General features: G+C 44.7%; 1 protein-coding gene across 7 annotated transcripts in view; it reads left to right on the forward strand.

Annotated features, from left to right (window-relative positions):
• TOX2 (TOX high mobility group box family member 2) overlaps nucleotides 1–22,156 on the forward strand; it is a 154,663-nt gene that overhangs the window by 75,715 nt on the left and 56,792 nt on the right. For all 7 annotated transcript variants that reach the window (XM_004062176.5, XM_055373012.2, XM_004062177.5 and 4 more), the window contains exon 3: nucleotides 15,941–16,186. In XM_004062176.5, coding sequence (XP_004062224.4) covers nucleotides 15,941–16,186 — 246 coding nt within the window. The remainder of the gene's footprint in view (nucleotides 1–15,940; nucleotides 16,187–22,156) is intronic.

Here is a 22,156-nt window from a genome sequence, read left to right on the forward strand (position 1 = left end):
TCACTGTGGCTAGTATCAGGCAAGGTTGCAGGACTTGGTCCAGGAGGCCTTGGATGCCAAGCAGAGGCCGGGACCCTGTTCTGAAGGGTCTGAGCAGGGCAGTGTCCACAGAGCAGTGTGCTCTAGGGGACTTCACTGCTCAGCCTGGTGTCCTGGGATCTCGGGGCACTCATGAGGACCATTCTCGGAGAACTTAAGTGCCTTCATCCACAGGCAGCTGGCGCGTGGCACATTTTTAGGCAATGCTACTTCTGTCATTTTCAGAAGGTAGAAATGGGAAGGAAAAAAAAAAGCTGCAAATAGACATCATTTTTCCAGAAGCTTATTTTAAGACAGAAACAACTAGAGAGCCTACTCATCATTTTTGCTGCTTTTAAAATCAGCACTGCCTTATGTGTGCCTGGGTACCTGCATACAAGGAGCACAGGCATGAATTGAATTTGATTTTTAAAATCCCTTGATCCAATTGCCTCTTTTTACAGTTGGTGTAACTGAGGCCCAGAAAGGGGTCAGTGATTTGTCCAAGGTCACACAGCCTGTCAGAGGTAGGGGCTCAGATCTTCATGAGAAGATGCTAAGATAAGGACAAGGAACCAGGAGACCCGGATGGGCCAAGTTAGAATGATTTCATGCTGAACAGCGTCACTGAGCGGGAGGCTGCCTCAGACCTTTGCTGACTTCTTAGAGCTTGCAGGAAAGATGGTGCAGCGCTGAGCCCAATGCCATAGCAGACCATTAGGATGTTCATTCATTCATTCACTCCAAAACATATTTACTAAGCACCTACTGTGTGCCGGGCAGTGGTGTAGGTGCTGAGATGAAACTGTGAACAAAGCAGTCAAACACTCCTAGTCCTTACTCGTTCATGCATCCTTTTATTCAGTAAATGTTTATTGAGGGCCTACTATGTGCAAGGTACTATCCTTGGCCCTTGGAATATATCAGTGACCAAATGGTGGAATTTATATCCTAGTGAAGGGGACAGGCAATAATCATTATTATTATTTTGAGTTGGAGTCTTTCTCTGTCGTCCAGGCTGGAGTGCAGTGGTGCGATCTCAGCTCACTGCAACCTCCGCCTCCCAGGTTCAAGCAATTCTCCTGCCTCAGCCTCCTGAGTAGCTGGGATTACAGGCATACACCACTATACCCGGCTCATTTTTGCATTTTTAGTACAGACAGGGTTTCACTATGTTGGCAAGGCTGGTCTTCAACTCCTAACCTCAGGTGGTCTGCCTGCCTTGGCCTCCCAAAGTGCTAGGATTACAGACGTGAGCCACCGCAACGAGCCATAATCATTATTTTTAAAAAGTAAAGTATACTGTATGTTTGCAGGTAAAAGTTCTGTGGGGAAACTGAGCAGGTAGGGGAGCTGGGTGTGCCAGCAGGAGCTGCACTTGCAAACAGGGTGACCAGGGAAGGCGCTGCTGAGAAAGTGACATTTGAGTAACGACTTGAAGGGGTGAGGGAGTTGAGATCTGGGAAAGGACATTGCAGTAGAGGGAACAGCCAGCACCAAGGCCCCGCAGTGGGAGTGTGCCTGGCATGTTTGAGGAACGTGGCTGGAGTGGAGGGAGTGAGGTGGAAGAACTGGGAGACTTATCTGGTCGACGGCTGGGATGGTCAAGAGCAGCTCCCAACCACGTGTGGCATGGACAGAGGTAAGCGACCCAGGACAGCATCAGGAGTGATCGTGTAGGAGCGATCGTGTAGGAGCCAGGATACCCCTACCTCCCTTGTAAGGCCTCCCAGCATTGACATGAGGGCAGGGCATCCTGCCCTCAGGATGCATGTGGTGTGGCATCCCTTGCAGTGATTTAAAGGGAAGTCTCAGCATCTCGCAATGTCTTGGAGCCAAAGGAGCTCCCATTTTGAGGCCACTGTGGGAAACTCATGTGGCGTAAGGAAGGATCATGGCCTTCAAATCGAGCCAGGCCCATGTCTGAAAAATGTCATGGTTGAATGTCTTAGTAATACCAGCATGGAGAAGCCATTTTCTAAGCATGATGTGAAAGCCAGAAATCATACATTAATACATTTAATGTGTTGACATAAATGTAAAGCCCTTGATATGGCAAAAGTTATAAATAAGATCAAGTGACAAATTGGGAGTAATATTTGTAGCATGTAACATGCAAATACATAGAATAAAACAATAGAAAAATGGCAGAGGTAATGCTGGTTTTAGAACATGAAACACATTCGTGTAGGGTTTACAAAAAAAAAAAAAACAAAACAAAACAGTGTGGAGGGCCAGATTTGGTCCACGGCCTGTGATTTGCTGATCCGAACTGATTTAGGAATGTTGACATGTCCAAAACTGAGCTCGTGGTCCTCCTTATACCCACCAAGCATGTTTTCCCCTCAGTATTCCTCCACCAGTGGCTCGAGATGGGAACCTGGGAGTGATGTTCGAGTCCCCCCTGAATGAGGAAGGCACGTGGCATGTCAGACACCATCCAGGCTGGCCATAGAGATGAGGGGGTGTCATAGGAGGTGAGACTGGAAGGAGACTGGGCTGGATCATGCAGGACTTTGCAGGCTACAGAGAGGGTTTCACACACACTGTATCCTGAGCGTAAAGAGGACATCAACTAACGGGAGTATCACCATCAGTTTTGTGTGTAGAACCTCTACCCTGGCTGCTATGGAGAACAATTTGGAAGGAAAGAGATTAGAAGTTAGGAGATCATTGAGGAGGTGATTACAGCAGTCCTTGTGGGAGGTGATGACCGCTTGGACTAGGATGGTTGCTCTGCAGATGGATTGTGGTGGGAAGATTTGAGATACATGGGGAGGTGGGGCTGACAGGACTTTGTGATTGATTGGAGATGGGGATGAGAGAGGGAGGAATTGAACATCACTCCCAGGTACCCAGCTTGAGCCACCGGTAGAGGAATACTGAGGGGGAAATGGACTTGGTGGGTACAAGGATGACCACAAGCTCAGTTCTGGACATGTCAAAGAAATCATGGCCCTTGGACCAAATCTGACCCTCCACCTGTTTTGTGTAAATAAAGCTTTACTGGAACATGGGATCCTCCTTAGTTTAAATATTGCCTGTGGCTACTTTCATGCTATAGCAATAGAGTTGAATAGTTCTGACAGAGACCATATGACTCACAAAGCCAAAAATACATATTATCTGCAGAAAAAGTTTGCTGGGCTTTTGTGTAGGACATCCAAGGGAAGTAAAGTATCAAAGAGGCAGTTGGATATGTAGCTATAAAAATGTAATTTGAGGCTGGGCACAGTAGCTCACGCATGTAATCCCAGCACTTCGGAATGGAAAGCAGGGAGGATTGCTTGAGGCCAGGAGTTTGAGACCAGTCTGGGCAATATAGCAAGACCCGGTCTCTACAAAAAAATAAAAAATAGTAGGACATGGTGGCACATGCCTGTAGTCCCAGCTCCTTGGGTGTCTCAGGTGGAAGATTGCTTGAATCCGGGAGATTGAGGCTACAGTGAGCTGTGATCATGCCACTGTGCTCCAGCCTGGGCAACAGAGCAAGACCCTGTCTCGAAAAAGAAAATTCAATTAAAAAACAAAAACAGTTTGGCACGGTGGCTCATGCCTATACTCCCAGCACTTTGGGAGGCCAAGGTGGGTAGATCGCTTGAGCTCAGGAGTTTGAGACCAGCCTGGGCAACATGGCAAAACCCCATCTCTACAAAAAAAATTAACCAGGTGTGTTGGCTCGTGCCTATAGTCCCAGCTATTCAGGAGGCTGAGGTGGGAGGATAGCTTGAGCCCAGGAGTCAGAGGCTGCAGTGAGCCAAGATCATGTTATTGCACTCTAGCCTGGGTGACAGAGCCAGACCCTTTCTCCAAAAAAAAAAAAAAAAAAAAAAAAGACTACCACTAATTGGAAAACTGAGCTTCCTTATCTGTAAAATGGGGCCAATGCCTGCTTCAGGCTGCCTCTTCTCATTCAGATGCTGTTGCCCACAAGTTATCCCCAGCCTTGCGACTTTTGCCACTTAAGTTCTGCTGGGACTGCTGCTTCCTAAAGAAAAGGACCCCCAAACCCACCCACCAGTCATGTATCTTTCCAGAGCCTCCCCGTCCCTGCCCGGTGAATCACCCAGGATGCTGCTGAAACCTTAGCTTGAGTCAGATTGTGTCCTGAGCGAGAACACATGGGGATTATCATGTTTGTTCCCAGGTAGGGTTTTAGTCAACAAAACTCCTGTCTAATGTGACTGCCTGTCATTGTCCCACTATGATGCCTCTGTCTGCCCTGATCCAAGCATTTCAGGGTCAGGAACAGCCACGGAGCAGCCGTGGCCAGCAGTGTGGCACACTGCCGGTGGGAGGGTGTTAGATGCACTCCTGTGTGAGTGCCCTGGCTCGGCTTGGAGGTTCTGCCTGTAGGTAAAGGCTGAAAAAAGATATTACATTCCCCTCCCCCACCTCCTCCAGAATCCACGCTTCATTTTACCGGTATGGCTTTTCTCTCCTGTTTGGCTTATATATGGTATGGACTTTTAGTTTTTTATTTTTTAAGAAGCATTTTTAGTCCAGGAAAATGACAGGCCAAGCAAAAGGCATAATTGTCCTGATTTTCAGAAGTGCTGCAATACTCCAGATCTGATGTATGGTGAGACTCGAATCAGAAAGATTCTATTAAACATGTCTGGGGTGGGTGACATAGGGGTATTATCTGAGATGATTAATTTGACTCGGTCATTATGGACACAGACAAGCTTGACAAAATTGCATTTCATTCCCCGCAGAATTCATAAAATCACTATACCCGTGATGAGAAGTTACAGTGCTAGGAGCTCAGCTCCAGTTGATGGGGTTTGGAGTTCGGATAAGATGTCATTTTCTGTTGTGAAAACAGAGTTGAGAAACACTGAGTCGCACTCTACAGTCTTTTAGCCGAGATGGCTTTTTTTCAACTTTTATTTTAGGGTCAGGGGTGCGTGTGAAGGTTTGTTATATAGGTAAGCTTGTGTCGCGGGGATTTGTTGTACGGATTATTTTGTCACCCGGGTATTCAGCCTAGTACCCATTAGTTATTTTTTCTGCTCCTCTCCCTCCTCCCACCCTCAAGTAGACCCCAGTGTGTGTTGTTCCTTTTCTTGTGTTGATGAGTTCTTATCATTTAGCTCTCACTTGTGAGTGAGAACATGTGGTATTTGCTTTTCTGTTCCTGCATTAGTTTACTAAGGATAATGGCCTCCAGCTCCATCCATGTTCCTACAGAAGACATGATGTCATTCTTTTTTATGACTGCATAGTATTCCATGGTGTATATGTACCACATACAACATTTTCTTTATCCGATCTGTCCTTGATGGTCATTCAGGTTGATTCCATGTTTGTTGTGAATAGTCCTGCAATGAACATTTGTGTACATGTGTCTTTATGGAAGAATGATTTATATTCTTCTGGGTATATATCCAGTAATGGGATTGCTGGGTTGAATGGTAGTTCTGCTTTTTATTCTTTGAGTGATTGCTGTATTGCTTTCCACAATGGTTGAACTAATTTACACTCCTACCAACAGTGTGTTACCTTTTCTCTGCAACCTTGCCAGGATCTGTTATTTTTTGGCTTTTTCATAATAGCTATTCTGACTGGTGTGAGATGGTATCTCATTATCGTTTTGATTTGCATTTCTCTAATGATTGGTGATGTTGTAGCTGAGATGTTCTTGCTGGTGTGGGTTTTACTTGTTAAAATGGCAACATGGTAGGGCGACCATATAATTTATTGGCCAAACCAGGACACTATTTAGAGTGAAATAAAACATTATTAACATGACACTGGAACGAGAGGCGTGGAGCAGGCCTGCCCTGGCCTAGCCAGGACTCGTGTGTGTTGGGAGGAGCTTGAACAGTGGCAGAGCAAAGCTTTGGCTACTGGTAGGCAGGGCTTCTTGTCCTCATTTTCATAAATGCTACCCATATGACTTTGGATAAGTCATTTTTCCCTTTTGAACCTCAGTTTCCTCATCTGTAAAATGGAAATGCCATTTTCTACTTGTTCTGCATATCATCCGAGGGCTTTTTTTTTCTTGCTTGGGTGTGTGTGTGTGTGGGATTTATGCTGACTTTCTGTTAATGTGTTTTCCCATCTGTTTCCTTGTATAATTCTCTCAGCTCTTAGATGGGGTTTTGTAGACAAGGAAACTGAGTAGTAGGCAGTTTGGATAAATTGCCAGAAGCCCTCAGCAAGTAAGATTCCCCATGTCAGTGTAACTCCAAAGCCAGAGCTCTTTCTGCAGATCAACAATGTAACTCTCAATACATGAGAGTTACAGCACCTCATGTTTCCATGTATTTCAAATATTCCTCCCAACAAAGCTGGAAGGTTGTTGGAATACATAATCAGGATTCAACTCTGGGGACACAAGTTGGGTTCTCCCAATAATCATTTCTCACCATGCATCACCAGGGAGTGAATGCCACTTCTCCTTTTATGCTATACTCCAACTCTCAACAAGCTCTTTGGAAAAAGGTCAAATCACCTGCTACTCCCTCAGTGAATCTTCACCTCTTTCTTATACAGCATTGTGGTGGGAAATGGAGATCGATAGTCAAAATGGCAGCCTGAGAACTTTCATGTAAGCACTAACTGGGATAAGGTAGCAAGCCATCACTAATAAAAGGAACACTTCAGCAAGCAGATACAATAACAACTGATCTGTAAATACCTAACAACATAGCTTTGAAATATATGAAGCAATACAGCAGGTTGATAAAATCACAATCACAGTGGAAATTTTTAACACATTTCTCTCAGAAACCAAAGGGTCAAGCAGAAAAAGAAAAGTAATTGTTGTTTGGAAGATTTAAATGATAGAATTAACAAGGTGAAAATTATAAATATTGATCAAAATTAGCCTGATACTGTATCAAAGGAATTCTCAATGGCTTTTAAAGAATTAATATATTTTTCATTCCCTTTTGGGTATCTTTTTCTTTTTTCATGTCAGTGGTTCCTTATTTTATTAGCCTTTTCAAAAAAACTGTCTCTTCCTTGTATTTCTTATCTAAAATTTGTTTTCTATTTTATTTTTCTCCTACAGACTTTCGGTTTATTTTGTTATTCTATTTCTACCATCTTGAGTTGAGTGCTGAGTTTGTCTTTCTTGTCTTCTAATAAATTCATTTTGATAAATTCATTTTGATATAATTTTTCATTGTCCATCTCTCATAAGTTTTGTCAGGTAGTGTTCTCATCATTTCAGTTGTGATTTCCTTTTTAACACAGAAGTTACTTAGATGATTGCTCTTAAAGTGTTTAAGTATGTAGGAGGATTTCCCTCCCTCCATTTTTTTTTCTGCTCGTTTGTTTTTGTTCATAACTAGGTTGGTGCATGTACTAGTCTGTTCTCACATTGCTAGAAAACTACCTGAGACTGGGTAGTTTATAAAGAAAAGAGGTTTAATTGATTCACCGTTCTGCAGGCTGTATAGGAGGCATGGCTAGGGAGGCCTCAGGAAACTTACAATCATGGTAGAAGGGTGAAAGGGAAGCAAGCACATATTCACATGGCAGCAGGAGACAGGGAGATGGGGAAAGGGCTACACACTTTCAAACAACCCGATCTTGTGAGAACTTACTTACTATCACGAGAACAGCAAGGGGGAAATCAGCCCTCATGATCCAATCACCTTCCACCAGGCCCCTGCCTGAACTCTGAGAATTACAATTTGACATGAGATTTGGGTGGGGATGCAGAGCCAAAGCCTATCAGTGTATTTAGGTCTTAGAATTTGATCTATCTAATTTCTACCTTTTGAAGAGTTTGAGATTCTCTTTGTAGTTTACCTGGTTATATTTTGTAAGTGTTCTATGGACATTTGAAAGGAATAAATCAAAAGAGTGAATTGCGTTATTCAGATCCTCAATCCTCACTCATTTCTATCTGACTGATTTGCCCATTTTATTTATGGTTTTATACTAACAGTTTTTTACATTTTATATTTCTGTGGTTTTATCAATTTACATAAAAATTTGTCATTTCTTCTTAGTAGATTTATATCATTTATTGACTTAAGTGTTCCTTTTGATATTTTTTAATGCTTTTTTGCCCTGATTTGTACTTAATTTGTAATTAATTTTGCCACTCTGCTTTTTGTTGGCCTGATACATCTATCTATCTATCTATCTATCTATCTATCTATCTATCTATCTATCTATTTATTTTAAGATGGAGTCTCGTTCTGTCACTCAGGATGGAGGGCAGTGGCACAATCTCAGCTCACTGCAACCCCTGCTTCCCGGGTTCAAGGGATTCTCCTGTCTCAGCCTCCTGAGTAGCTGGGATTACAGGCACTCGCCCCCATGTCCAGCTAATTTTTGTATTTTTAGTAGAGATGGAGTTTCACCATATTGGCCAGGCTCATCTTGGACTCCTGACCTGAGGTGATCTACCCACCTTGGCCTCTCAAAGTTCTCGGATTACAGGCGTGCGCCACCATGCTCGGCTGGTGTCTATTTATTTTTACCTTACAGGTCATTTTATTTTAGGCATGTCTATTATAAACCATATGCTGTATGTATTTTAATAAAAATATTTTGTCTTTTAATAAAGCAATTGAAATCATTCATATTGTGTTATGAATATTTAGTCTTAATGCTGCCATTTTATGAATATTCTTTATTATGTTTGATAGTTCACTCCTGTTTTCTTTGCAGATTTTTCTAGATTGATAAAGTTCTGTTTTCTTCTACTTTCTTTGGTTCTTCCAATGGTGTAAAATTTTTGCTTTTCCTTAAAATTATAACAAATAGTTAATAAATGAATTCATCAAAGTTTCAGGGCAAGATCAGTATGGAAAAATCACTGGTGTTTCTGTAAACCAACAATGAACAACCCATAAAGGAAACTAAAAAAAAATTCCATATATAATAACATCTAAGAGAATAAAATATGTAGGAATAAATTTAACCAGGAAGGGGAAAAACTCCTAAACTGAAAACTACACAACATTGTCAAAAGAAATTAAAGATCTAAATAAATTGAAAGATATCCATGTCTGTGGATTGGAAGACTTAATAATGTTAAGATGGCAATACTATCTGAGCGTCTACAGATTCAATGCAATCTTTATCAAATTTCCACTGGTCTTTTTTGCAGAAATGAAAAATCTGATCCTCAAATTCATATGGAATTGCCAGGGGGCCTGAATAGCACCAGTAATCTTGAAAAATAACAGACTAGAGGACTCACACTTCCCAATTTCCATAAAGCAACAGTAGTCAAAACAATGTGGTACTGGCATAAGGATAGGCATATAGACCAATGGAATAGAATTGAGAGTGTAGAAATAAACCAATACATCTATGGCCAGTTGATTTTATATAGGGGTGTCAAGACCATTCAATGGGGAAAGAACAGCAGGCTGTGTGGATATTGAGAGCAGAGTATTCTAAAGGAAGGGAACAGCCATTGCAAAGACTCTGGGGCAGAAACGTGCCTGGAGTAGCTGGAGTGGTATGAACAAGGGGAATAGGAGATGATGACGTCAGAGAGGTAAAAAAGGACATGGGACTGGGGAGAGCAAGACTACATAGCATGGGGCCATTGTTCCTTATCTGAGTGAGAAGGAGAGCTCTAGAGGGTTGTGAGCAGAGCTTATATTTTAGCAGGATAATTCTGGCCCTGGGGTGAGAATGGACCTTAGCAAAGGTGGAGGCAGGGAGGCCAAGAGGCCAGGGAGGAGACTGCTGCAGTCATCCAGGGCAAAGAGGGTGATGGCTCAAGGTGGAGCTGATGGTATTTTTGGACACATTTCATGTAGGATGTGAGAGGAAGAGAGGGGTCAAGGATGACACCTTGGTTTCTGGCCTGAGCAACCAGAAGGATGGAGTGGCCATTAGCTGAGGTGGAGAAGACTGTGGGAGGGGTAGGTTCTCTCTTAAATGTGTTAAGTTGTTTGAGATATCAGTTAACATCCAAAGGGAAGGACAAATAACAGTGGGCTATATGAGTCAGCATTTCAGGGGAAGGTCTGGCTTGGTGGTAAGAACTGGAGCTCAGCAGCATACAGATGGTCCATAATGCCATGAGTCTGGATGAGAGCACCAGGAAGTGAGTGTGTTTAGAGGAGGGTATAAGATCTGAGCTCTGGGAATGTCATCATCAATAGATTAAGGAGAAGAATGGGAACCAACAAAGGACATACAGAATGGCCTGTGATGTTGGCCATGGACAGAAGAAATGGCCTGTGATGTTGAAGGACCAATATCTCTGGTGTCCCAGAAGCCAAGTGAAGAAGTTTGTTCCCAGGGAGGAGGATGAACTAATTATATCAAATTCCACTGATAAGGTCAAGATGAAGGCCAGATGAAGACTGAGCATTGGCCACTGGATTTAGGAAGATGGAGGTCATTGATGACCTTCCCAAGCAGTTTTGGTGGAAGTGGGATGAAAACATGATTGGAGTGGGTTTAAGAAAGAATGAGTGGAAATGAAGAGGTAACTCTTTGCAGATTTCCTGTAAGATTTTACTAATATTTTTAACTGGCAAAGCTCTTATGACTTAGCATCTCCTTCTATATTTTCATGAGGATGCCAGTGGTAGAGAGAAAATTAGGCACCATGGAACGGCCAATTCTACTGTAGGAAAATGCTGGGTTTGGAGTCACAAGACCAGGGTCTGAATCACAACCAGGACCTACTAGCTATGTGACACCTCTACTCTCTAAGTTCCATGTCCCTCATCTGCAAAATGAAGATAATAGTCACTTCTCTACAGAACACATATGAACTAAATGGAGAATGTATATGGACATGCTGGGCTCAGTGCCTGGCACATAGTAGGTACTCAGGACAAGTTGTTTTGTGTTCAGTGTCATGCATGTAGGATTTGATTGCATTCAGAAGAGGTATGTTCATGTTTGCCTGCTTAGTTATTTTTAAGTGTGCTAATTGCCTCTTTAAGTGAATTGTCATTGTGTGATTCCAATATTTTGAATACAGCATATGCTTATTTTTTCAAAAGGCTTCTGGTCAATTGGGCCGGTTCCAGTGGATTGAAGTTTTGTTTTTTGACTGAAAGGAATGGACTTGAGCAGTCAGTTAGCATTCACTGGGCACCTTCTCTGTGCCAGCACCTGCTCTGTGCCAGCACCTATTTTAAGGGTGCTGAGGGACAGGGAGGGAGGTGTCGGTCAAAACACATGAACAGCAGGTGGCTGAGGGGCATGTAGTATGCTGGGAAGGAGAGCTGTGGTTTGAAACTAGAGCCCGGGACATTCCCCCATTTCCCGTGCCCATTTATTGTGTTGTAATGTGTCATTACTGTGCACTGTGCTAGGCACTGAGGACAAGAGAGTTAAAGGACTTCCCCAAAGACACAGAATAAGTAAACAGCAGCTCACTGGCTCAGGATCCTCATTTATGAGTGTTCCTAACTCGCATAACACAGGTCTGAGCACCACAGGGTGATGTGTGTCTTCAGCCTGACCACCAAGATGGGCTGGGGGCCGATTGCCTTTAGGTGGCAATAAGCCACAGATATCATATCACCCCAGAAAGTAGAGTCCCACTGCCAGCTTTCCAGTTCAGAGTCACCACCTCCAGGAAGCCTTCCCAACCCCTCTGCCCATTCTAAGGCAAGACTCTACTCCTTTGATGCTCCATATACAATTCCTTGTGTGTGTCCCCCATAGTATCATAATATTCATGACCACCTGCAACCATTTTGACTCTACTTACCTTTTGCTTGTGTCCCTGTCCCCCATATCCCAGTGTGCTACTGTTTGCTTATTCTGTGTCCTTGGGGAAGTCCCCACCATCTCTGAAACTCCAGATGAGGGCAGCAAGGATAGCAATAACTAACGCTGACATCACTCACTGTGTGCTCAACATTGCCCTGAGAAACTTACATGTTATTGATTCATTTATTCTTTATAGCAGCCCTGTAGATACATACTGTCATTACCTGCTTTCTCACACATGAGGAAACTGAGGCACAGAGGGTGTTTTAGTCTGTTTTGCATTGCTATAAAGGAATACTTGAGACTAGATCTTTTACAAAGAAAAGAGGTTTAATTGGCTCATGGTTCTGCAGGCTGTATCAGCATGGCACCCACATCTGCTCAGCTTTTGATGAGGCCTCAGGAAGCTTTTACTCCTGGGAGAAGGTGAAGGGGGGAGCAGGCATGTCACACGGCAGGAGAATGAGAGAGAGAGGGGAAGAGGTGCCAGTCTCTTTAAACAACCAGCTCTTGCATGAATGAATAGAGCAAAAACTCACTCATTACCACAGGGAGGGTCCCAAGCCACTACTGAAAGATCTGCCCCATGACCCAAACACTTTTGGCTCAGCCCCACCTCAAACAGTGGGTCACTTTTCAACATGAGATTTGGAGGGGACAAATATCCAAACTGTATCAGAGGGTAAGTAATGCACCCAGTCACACACAGGCAGTAAGTGGCAGAGCCAGGATGCAAACCCAAGCTGCCTGGCTCTTAACCACTGCACTGCACTGCCTCCTGCGTGATAGGGACAGTAGTTCCCAGCTCCAGGGCAATCATGAAGGTTGAGTGAGATGCATGTTTATGATGTCCACCCCAGGACCTGGCTGTACATTCAACTTTTTTTTTTTTTTTTTTTTTTTAAGATGAGGTCTCCCTCTGTCACCCAGGCTGGAGTGCAGTGGCACAATCACAGCTCACTTCAGCCTTGACATCCTGGGCTCAAATGATCCTCCACCTCAGCCCCCGAAGTAGCTGGGACTACAGGTGCATGGCCACACACCCAGCGAATTTTTGTATTTTTTTTTTAGAGATGGGGTTTCACCATGTTGCCCAGAGTGGTCTCAAACTCCTGGGCTCAAGCGATCCTCCCGTCTTGGCCTCCCAAAGTGCTGGGATTATAGGCCAACTCATTGTTTCTGAGCTCTTACTTTGTGTTCCAACTCTGTGCCAGGTCCTGACTGAGGCATTGGGGATATAGGGAGCAAAACTCACGTTAAATATCAGACAAATAATCACACAAGAAGTCAGTTAACTACTTATAACGATGAGTGCTTCCAAGGAAAAATTCTGGGCAATCTTGGGGTGTGAAATGGGGTTTGATCTACCCTGGAGTATCAGGGAAGACATTTAAACAAAACCTATTGTGGAGAGATGAGTAGGAACGAACCACGGGAGGGACAGTGTGTGGCAGGCGGAGTGCAGTAGAGGGAACCGTGTAGGGGAGAGCCCAGAGGCAGGAGAGGTCACTGTGGTTAGAGGGGTGGTGGGGCCAGGCCATGCAAGGACTTCCAGGGCTGGATCTGGGACTGTGGACTTCATCCTGAAGGCAGTGGGGAGCTCATCATTTGATGTGGGATTGACATCGTGTGATGATCATCTTGATAGAGACCAGCCTGGCTACAGAAAGAGAATAGAGCAGCCCGAGTGGCCAATGAAAACGGCTGGTAAGAGGTGGTGTTGGCCTGGACTAGGATAGTGGCAGTGGGAAAGAAACAGATTTTAAAGATATTTTGGAGACATTTCATTGGATTTGAGAGATGTCAGGGGGTGAGTCCCAGGTTCGTGGTTCTATGAACGGGATGGAAGGTAGTGTCACTTGCTGAGATGTAGAGGACACAGGGACACGGCAGGGGAAGGGGTATTATGATCAACAAACGAGAACATTGACTGGGCATCGAGAGGCTCCGCCCTGGAGCTCAGATGAGTGACCAAGGCTGGAGGGGTAAATGTGGCACTTAGATGAGAATCGAAACCCAGACTGGTTGAGGTCCACCTGGGGAGGCAATGTAGGGCAGGAAGAGAGGGGAGCAGGCAGTGTAGGGCAGGACAGCCTGAGGAACCCTAGCATGAGAACAGAGAAGGAGAAGGTGAAGCAGGAAGGTGGGCATGGTCATGGCCTGTTCCCAGATGACTGTTTGCCCATCTATGAGATCATCCCGCTGCAGCCCTGCAGAGGAAGGAAATAAGCAAGGGGCCACGTGGGCTCTGGGTCCCACTGGTGGGTCCCAGGGTGGCAAGGCACTTACCCTCTCAGTCTGTTCTATGACTGTAAAGGGTAGTCTAGGGCTCTCCCCCATGGAATTTAGGTATCTTGTGCTTTCTGCTGTTGCCACAGGCTGTACACACACCCAGCTATCCCCGCTGCTCAGTAACTTCATCCAGCAGACACTCAGGGAATTGGCTACCACCAATCAGGTCCTGTGCCAGGCTCAGTGACCTTCACTATTTTAACACACGCACTTAACAAACAATACAATGATGCTAGAAGGTGTTATTTCTTACATGCTATTGTGGTTTAGGTTTCCCCCCACCTCTATTCATATTTCTTGATTGATTTAAGATTTAGCACTGTAGGTAACAATATATGTTACGTAGTTATATAGTCTGAAAGAGCTAGAAGGAAAATATTGAATGTTCCCAACACAAATGTTAAATGTTCAAGATGCTGGATATGCCAATTACCCTGATCTGATCGTTATGCATTATTTGTATCAAAACATCACTGTGTACCCCATAAGTAAGTACCATTATTTTATGTCCATTTAAAAAATGAAAGAAAAACTGTGGAAAACATTTACCTTTATATTTACCAGTGCCTTTGATATGCTTCCTCTGTTCTGGAACATTCTCAACTATTATCTCCTCAGTTCTCCCCTGACCTATTCTCTCACTCTTCTCCTTCCAGAATGCTGATTGAACAGGCATCCATTAGACACTCTTACTCTGTCCGCTGTGCACATAAACTCTCTTTCATATTTCCTTTTTGACCGTCTATGCCGAACTCTGGATAAGTTCTTCAGAGTCATCTTCCAGTTGACACACCTCTTTTCTGCTAGGTCTAATCTCTTCCAGAGTGTAGAAATGGAAGAATGATTCCTCAAGCTAAAGTAACCTTGTTACTAAAACCCCAACAAGGACAGTATGAGACAGGAAAATTATAGGCCAGTCACACTTGTGAACCTGATACAAAAGTCCTAAACAAAACATCAGCCAACAAAACCCAACAATCTATAGAAAGAATCATATGTCATGACCAAATAGGGTTTATTCCAGGAATGCAAGATTGATCTACCATTAGAAGACCAAATTACATATTTACTATATTAACTGAATTAAAGGAGAAAGGTCATTTGAGCCTGTCAGTGGATGCAGGGGGAAAGAATTTGATAACATTGAAAAGCCATGCATGATTTTAATAAAGCCACACACTTTGACCCACCAGGAGGTCCCTCAGCTTGCTTAAGAATACCTCAAAGAACCTGTGGCAAATGGCATCCTTTGTGGTGAAATATTGAGCTCTTTAAGATAAGGAAAAAGGCCCGGATGTCTGCTCTCACCATTTCTATTCAGCGTTGTCCTGGAGGTTCCTGGACAGTTTGGCGAGGTGGGAAAAAAAAAAACAAGGAAGGACTGGAAAGGAAGGTGCACAGGTGACTCCTGGTTTCTAGCTTGCACTCCTGCAAGGATGTTTGTGCCATTTACCAAGATGAGAAAGACTGAGAAGCCTTGGGCTGAGTGTTGGGAGCACAAGAGAAAATGGCCTGGCTTCCCTGGAAAGATCACCAGGCCTGGAATCAGGATACTTCAGCTCCATTCCCAACTCTTCCCCCAACCATGGATGGACTGCTTTCCTCCCTGGACCTGAGTCTCTATCTGTGAAATGGGTGGGCAGGAAAGATGGATCCAAGGTGGACTGTGATGGCCAGATCTAGTGGGAAACCAGAGAGGAACAGGGGGAGCCGGCCCCCATTCTCCAGGAGGGCAGGCTTCTGTGTGCAGAGCCTCTGGTGCGAGGAAACATCTGTTTGGGGATAGGGCAGGAGTCTGACCGAGTTAGGGCACCGTCTTGACTCTCTGCCTTGCAGAAGCATCATCCCTTCTCTCCTTTGCCAAGGGGTTGCTATCGTTATTATTGTTGCTGTTATTGGTGCTGTTGGGTATGTTCTGCGGTTGTAAGGCACTGACCCCCACCGGCATGTCTTTTTGATGTTTTAGACCTACAACGGCCAGAGCGAGAACAACGAAGACTATGAGATCCCCCCGATAACACCTCCTAACCTCCCGGAGCCATCCCTCCTGCACCTGGGGGACCACGAAGCCAGCTACCACTCGCTGTGCCACGGCCTCACCCCCAACGGTCTGCTCCCTGCCTACTCCTATCAGGCCATGGACCTCCCAGCCATCATGGTGTCCAACATGCTAGCACAGGACAGCCACCTGCTGTCGGGCCAGCTGCCCACGGTGAGTCCCTGTTGCCTGCTGCAGTTCCTGATGATGACAGCAGGGAGGGGGGTTGAGAGGGAAGCAGAAGAATGTTGATGCTTTGATAAGAACCCTCTGCTCATGGGCAGGGTCTGGGTTTACCTGGTTGCTTGGAGTTGGTAATCCCATGCTGGGATTACCTGGTAGCATGGGAGTCTGTGGGACATGGCAGGTGGGCATGGAGAGAAATCTAATATCAGCACACTGCTTCCTTCTGGAGCTCTGCGTACAATATCTCGGTATTGGTTTGCATTATTTGTTAATAGTATAATCCCATTTTTATTTTTTAACAGTTTTATTGAGGTATAATTTATATTCCATACAATTCACCCATTTAAAGTATACTACTTAATGACTTTTCATATATTGACAGAGTTGTGTGACCATTAACACGATTGATTTTGGAACATTTCATCACCCCATAAAGAAACACTAGCTAGGCACAGTGATGTGTACCTATAATCTCAGCTACTTGGGAGGCTAAATGGGAGGATCGCTTGAGCCCAGGAGTTCTGGGCTGTATTGCCCTATGCAAATCAGTTGGCTGCACTAGCTTTGGCATCAGTATGGTGACCTCCTGGGAGTGGGGAACCACTAGGTTGCTTAAGGAGGGGTAAACTGGCCAAGGTCAGAAACAGAGCAGGTCAAAACTCCCATGCTAACCAGTAGTGGGATCGTGCCTGTGAAAAGGCACTGCACTCCGGGCATCATGGCAAGACCCTATCATGAAAAGCAAAGAAAAATGCTCTGTTGCCGGGCATGGTGGCTCACGCCTATAACCCCAGCACTTTGGGAGACTGAGGCAGGAGGATCACTTGAGTCTAGGAGTTCAAGAACAGCCTTGGCAACATAGCAAGACCCCGTCTCTACAAAACAAATTAGCCAGGTGTGGTGGCATGTACCTGTAGTCCTAGCTACTTGGGAGGCTGAGGTGGGAGGATCACTCAAGACCGGGAGGTCAAGGCTGTGGTGACAGAGTGAGACCCTTTCTCAAAAAAACAACAGGAAGAAACATCATATTTTTGGCCATCACTCCCAACCCACCCCCTGAAATCTTCAGCCCTAGGCAACCACTAATTGACTTTCTGTCTCTATAAATTTGCCTATTCTGGACATTCCATAGAAATGGAGTCATATAATTAAAAAAAAATTGTATCTTGCTTAAGCTGCCAGAGAAGAGGGTGATTACCGAGTTAAAGTTCATGGGATAGGTAAAAATGTAGCAGGCAGACAAAGGCAAGAAAGAACTTTTCCCAGGTTGGGGGAATATCAGGTACAAAAGGAGGTGGCAAGGGTGCTCGTGCCATGCTTGGGAATAGCATGTGGTTCATGCTTTTTATTGGGCTGGAGAGGAAGGACCTGGAGCCAAAGAGAGAGAGGAGATGAAAGAGCTCAGCAGGACCTGGATCATAAGGGTCCTGAATCCCATTCTAAGGAGATATATATCCTTAGAATGGCTGATTTGAGGCCAGGCATGGTGGCTCACAGCTCTAATCCCAGCACTTTGGGAGGCTGAGGCGGGGGATCACTTGAGGCCAGGAGTTCAAGACCATCCTGGTCAACATGGCGAAATTCTGTCTCTACTAAAAATACAAAAATTAGCCAGGCATGGTGGCACATACCTGTAATACCAGCTACTCAGAAGGTTGAGGCACGAGAATTGCTTGAACCTGGGAGGTAAAGGTTGCAGTAAGCTGAGATGGTGCCACTGCGCTCCAGCCTGGGCCACGCAGCAAGACCCTGTCTCAAAAAAAAAAAATAATGGCTGATCTGAACCATCAAAATCTATAGAAAAATGGTAGAACAGTAGAGCATTTTTTTATACCATAGAAAAATCTCCTTAGGGGAATTCTAGTGCTTCTTCTGAAAAACTGTGACTTGTGTTTATTTTTGCTTTTTTTCCCTTCACATTTAATATTACGTGCTAGTCATGACTCTTACATTCATTTTTAAGTGACAGGGACCAAACTCAAACTTATACAAAAGAGTATGAAATATCCAGGGGGTGGATACAGGGTTTCAGGCATGGTTCAATCCAGGAACCCCACCAGTGTCACAAGGCCCATTTCCACACAACAGGCTTGATGGCTGCTGGCAGCCAGCATCTTCCCTGACATCTCTGGCAGAGAGGATGATGACAGCATCGCTGGACAGACCACTATGTCTAGGAGGAAGCAGTTCACTATTTTGTCAGCTTGAGTCACACACACACCTGTGGCATAGGAGGAGGCCTGCTTAGTTGATTTTCCTAGCAGAATCTCATGGTTTGGGGTGTCTTGTGTCTACCTGTGCCATGACTGTTCAGAAGCCACAGTCGAATTTGTGGTCCAATTCTAGCAGACCCCTGGGACCTTAGGACATGGCTTTATAGTCAAACGATCTCAACTGTATTTTGTTTACTCTTCATTTATTACCACCAAACTTCCTTGTTCAAAAAAACGGTGTCCTCTGTGTATTTTTATGAGGCACGTCACATTTTTTTGTTTGTTTTTGAAGCTAAGTGGGAAATAAAAGGAGACAAGGAAGGGAAGGAGGGTGGGAGGAAACCAACTCGAGATCCACATTTCATAGTGTTTGGTTCTCATGAAAGAGTTCAATGAAAATGGATGCTCCGTTTCTCCAGAAATTTTTTCCTTGTGGGTCCATCAATAATGCAAGTCCTCAGCTTCCTCTTCTCTCTCTCAAACCTAGCGATTCAGACTCACACCGCCATGTCTGGAATGGTTTTAACCCATTTATGCCTGAGGTTGCAATTTTTTGAATTTTTGCTATCAGACCTTAGCAATGAGCTTGAGCAGTAGGATATAAATAACTCCCACATGCTTAGCGTTTCAATAATGGAACACTAGGCATAAATGGGTTTCCAGTTCGTTAGAATGCTTGTACCTTACTTGCTTACTGGGCTCATTTTCTAGCAGAAACCTCACTGCTCTGGACCATCCCTGTTTGGGATTTATGGTAATACAAACAAGAGCAGGGCCAGGTGGGCACTTTGTCATCTGCTATGAGGGCTGTGGTGCAGGGGTGAGCATGGCTAGAGTTTGGGGCCACTGTGTTGCCGCCTTTGGTACTGGGGTGAATGGAGACAGTGTGGGGTGGTGGTTGGTCCCAGACACCAGAATTAGATCCTGGCTTCACCTTTGAAGCCTCGGTTTGCTTGTCTTGGAATCATAATCGTACCCACCTGAAGATTGTGATGAAGTGTATCAGAGATAATGTATGTAAAGTCTTAGCAAATGTCTGGCAGAGAGTAAACATTCAATGAGCACTTGCTATTATTATTTGTAATAAAAATGAATTCGACTGTAACTGAATGGCAGTGTTTTCCCTTAAGTCTCATTTACCTAAAGGAGCAGACTGCAGACACCCTCAGGTACATTTGTAGGGCCACCTGATTATAATAGCTCTGGTAATTACAAAGCATGTTATCTTTTTATCAAAGATGACCCCGTAATTGCCCCTCCTAGGAAATGCTTTTGTTGGGCTCTGTGCAAATAGGCACTTGCAGTCGTTTTCCAGATTTTCTTTAAAAGTAGCTCATGTTTAAGAGGCTTCACAAATTCAGATAGCCTTAATTCTTCCATTAGACTTTGCAAGGGTTCACTGAATTTTATATTTCCTCTTTATGTCATGAAAGATAAGCCAAACTCTATTACCCAGGGGAGGGCACCCTGACCAACTGGGAAAACCAGATAAGGAGATGTACATGCATTGGGACTATCTGGTGAAGAGAGACAAGGGACTCTTCAAGACAAGAGTTTTTAAATTCATCTGAACCACAGGACAAAGGGGCGTGGCTCTGTGTGTGCGTGGGCATACACGCTACGTGGGTGATGCTGGAATTGACGCTGCTGGGTTTCAAGCACCGTGCAGAGGGCTTTCAAATGTTTTCTTGCATAATCCCCCCAAGAAGCAAACCGAGGGATAATGATAATAGTATCATGAAGGGATGGAGACCCCAAGGTGGCAGGTGATTATATTAGTGTCTCATGGCTGTTCCAAGAGATTTCCACCAACTTGAGGGCTTAAAAAAACAGAGATTTCTTCTATCACACCTCCAGAAGTCCAGAAGCAGTCTCCTTGGGCTGAAATCACGGTGTCAGGAGGAACTCACTTTCCCCAGAGGCTGTCGGGGAGAATCCAGCCTCGCTTCTCCTCCGGCTCCTGGGGGTTGCTGGTCTTCCCTGGCTCGTGGCTGCATCATTCTGATCTCTGCCTCCATCTTCACATCGCCTTCCCTCTGTCAGCAAAACTCCCTTTGCCCCTCTTCTAAGGACATTTGTGATGGCATTTAGGGCATTTGGGGATAATCTAGGATAATCTTCCATCTCAAGATCCGTAATCACATCTGCAAAGACCCTCTTTTCTAAATACAGTACCATTTACAGGTTCCAAGGATTAGGACCTGATATCTTTGGGGGGCATTTTTCAACCTACCACAGTGATCCTCAGCTGTGCGACAGCCTTCATTGAGCACCCACTAGGTACCAGGCATTGTTCTAGGCTTGTGATCTACAAGATGCCCTTGAGGGACTCCTGGTGCAGATGGAGAGAAGGTGAAAAGCCTATTTCTAAGACTGTGGTAAATTCTCTAATAGCATCAGTGTGTGGTGCTCTGTGCCCGGAAGAGGCCCCTTAGATGTGGGGTTATCACTTCCTAGAGGAAGTGTCCCCTGATGCAGAGTAGATTTTATAAGTACTTTGTGAATGAATTACTGTCATGCAGCTCTTAAACAGCAAGGCCAGAATGCAAACCCAGCTCTATCCCCTGCCATCCACCTCTCAGTTTTACCAGATGGCTGAGGGATGGTGCAGCCGGGCTGCAGGGCCACAGGTGGCACAGAGGATGCGCTGATGGCCAGGGTGCTTCAGGCGTTGTCTGCACAGATCGAGATACACTGAGGATGTCATCCCTGGAGAGGCGGGCAAGGCCAAGGCATTTGACAGCCATCTCATAAATGCCAAAGCCCCCTTGGCTCTGATCCCAGAGGCCACCAATTCTTTCCGGTCTCCTGCCCTGGCCTGTTCAGCCTTGCAGGCGTGGGTGGGAGTTAGCCTTCTGCTTTGACGGTATGGCAGCTAGCAGGAGTCATGTACAGTATTGGAATCAAACCCCTTTTACAAAATTAAATATGCTTAAGGCCTCTCCCTCAACTTCAGTGTCTTAACTGATTAAACATTTATTTCCAAGACAAAAAGAGTCAATTTAGTATGAAAGATATATTTTGCCGGTTTAATTTAAAGTGCTGCACCTCTGTCTGACCCTGATTTTCATAACTCAATAATTTTATCCTGTGTTGATTGTCTCATTTCTAGAGAGATATTGTATGTATAAATCAGTTTCTAAAATACCCAAAGAAACTCGAAGAGTGGAATTTATTAAGCTGCTTCTGTTAAGTCTGAAATCATTTATTTTGGAGTCGTCCTTGGGAAATGTTTGAGCTTATGCTCCTGGCTTACCCAGGAGAGGAATTACCCTGGGAGATGACAGAGTTGGACATTCCCAGACAGGTTCCTGGGGAACCTGCATCTTTTGTGAGACCAGAGAAACTCCTGGGAGAGCCTCGGGCAGATGGAGGCTGGGCCCAGCCAGAAATGAATTCCGGCAAAGCTCCCCCGACAGTAGCTATAGATTCTGGTGATCAGGGAAATGTGGGTTTTTCCTGCACCAAGCCCCGTGGGTCCCTGGAGCTGTGTGGTCTTGCTGTGGGACTCACTTAGTGCAGGAGAGGTATGCAGTGTCATTCATGCATTCTCCTCCCAGCTTTGACTCCTGTTTGCTATCTTTGGGATCTTGGACAAGTTACTTCTCTCCCAGCCTCAGTTTTCCTATCTATGAAATGGGGATTGGGATTTCAGCTCTGGTGAACTCACAAATAGGAAAATGGGTAGAATTGTTTTGTTAGCAGTGACATACTAGACAAGTATATGGAACTGAAGTTCAATAGT

Source organism: Gorilla gorilla, chromosome 21, assembly GCF_029281585.2.
Source record: "Gorilla gorilla gorilla isolate KB3781 chromosome 21, NHGRI_mGorGor1-v2.1_pri, whole genome shotgun sequence".
Lineage (NCBI taxonomy): Eukaryota > Metazoa > Chordata > Mammalia > Primates > Hominidae > Gorilla > Gorilla gorilla.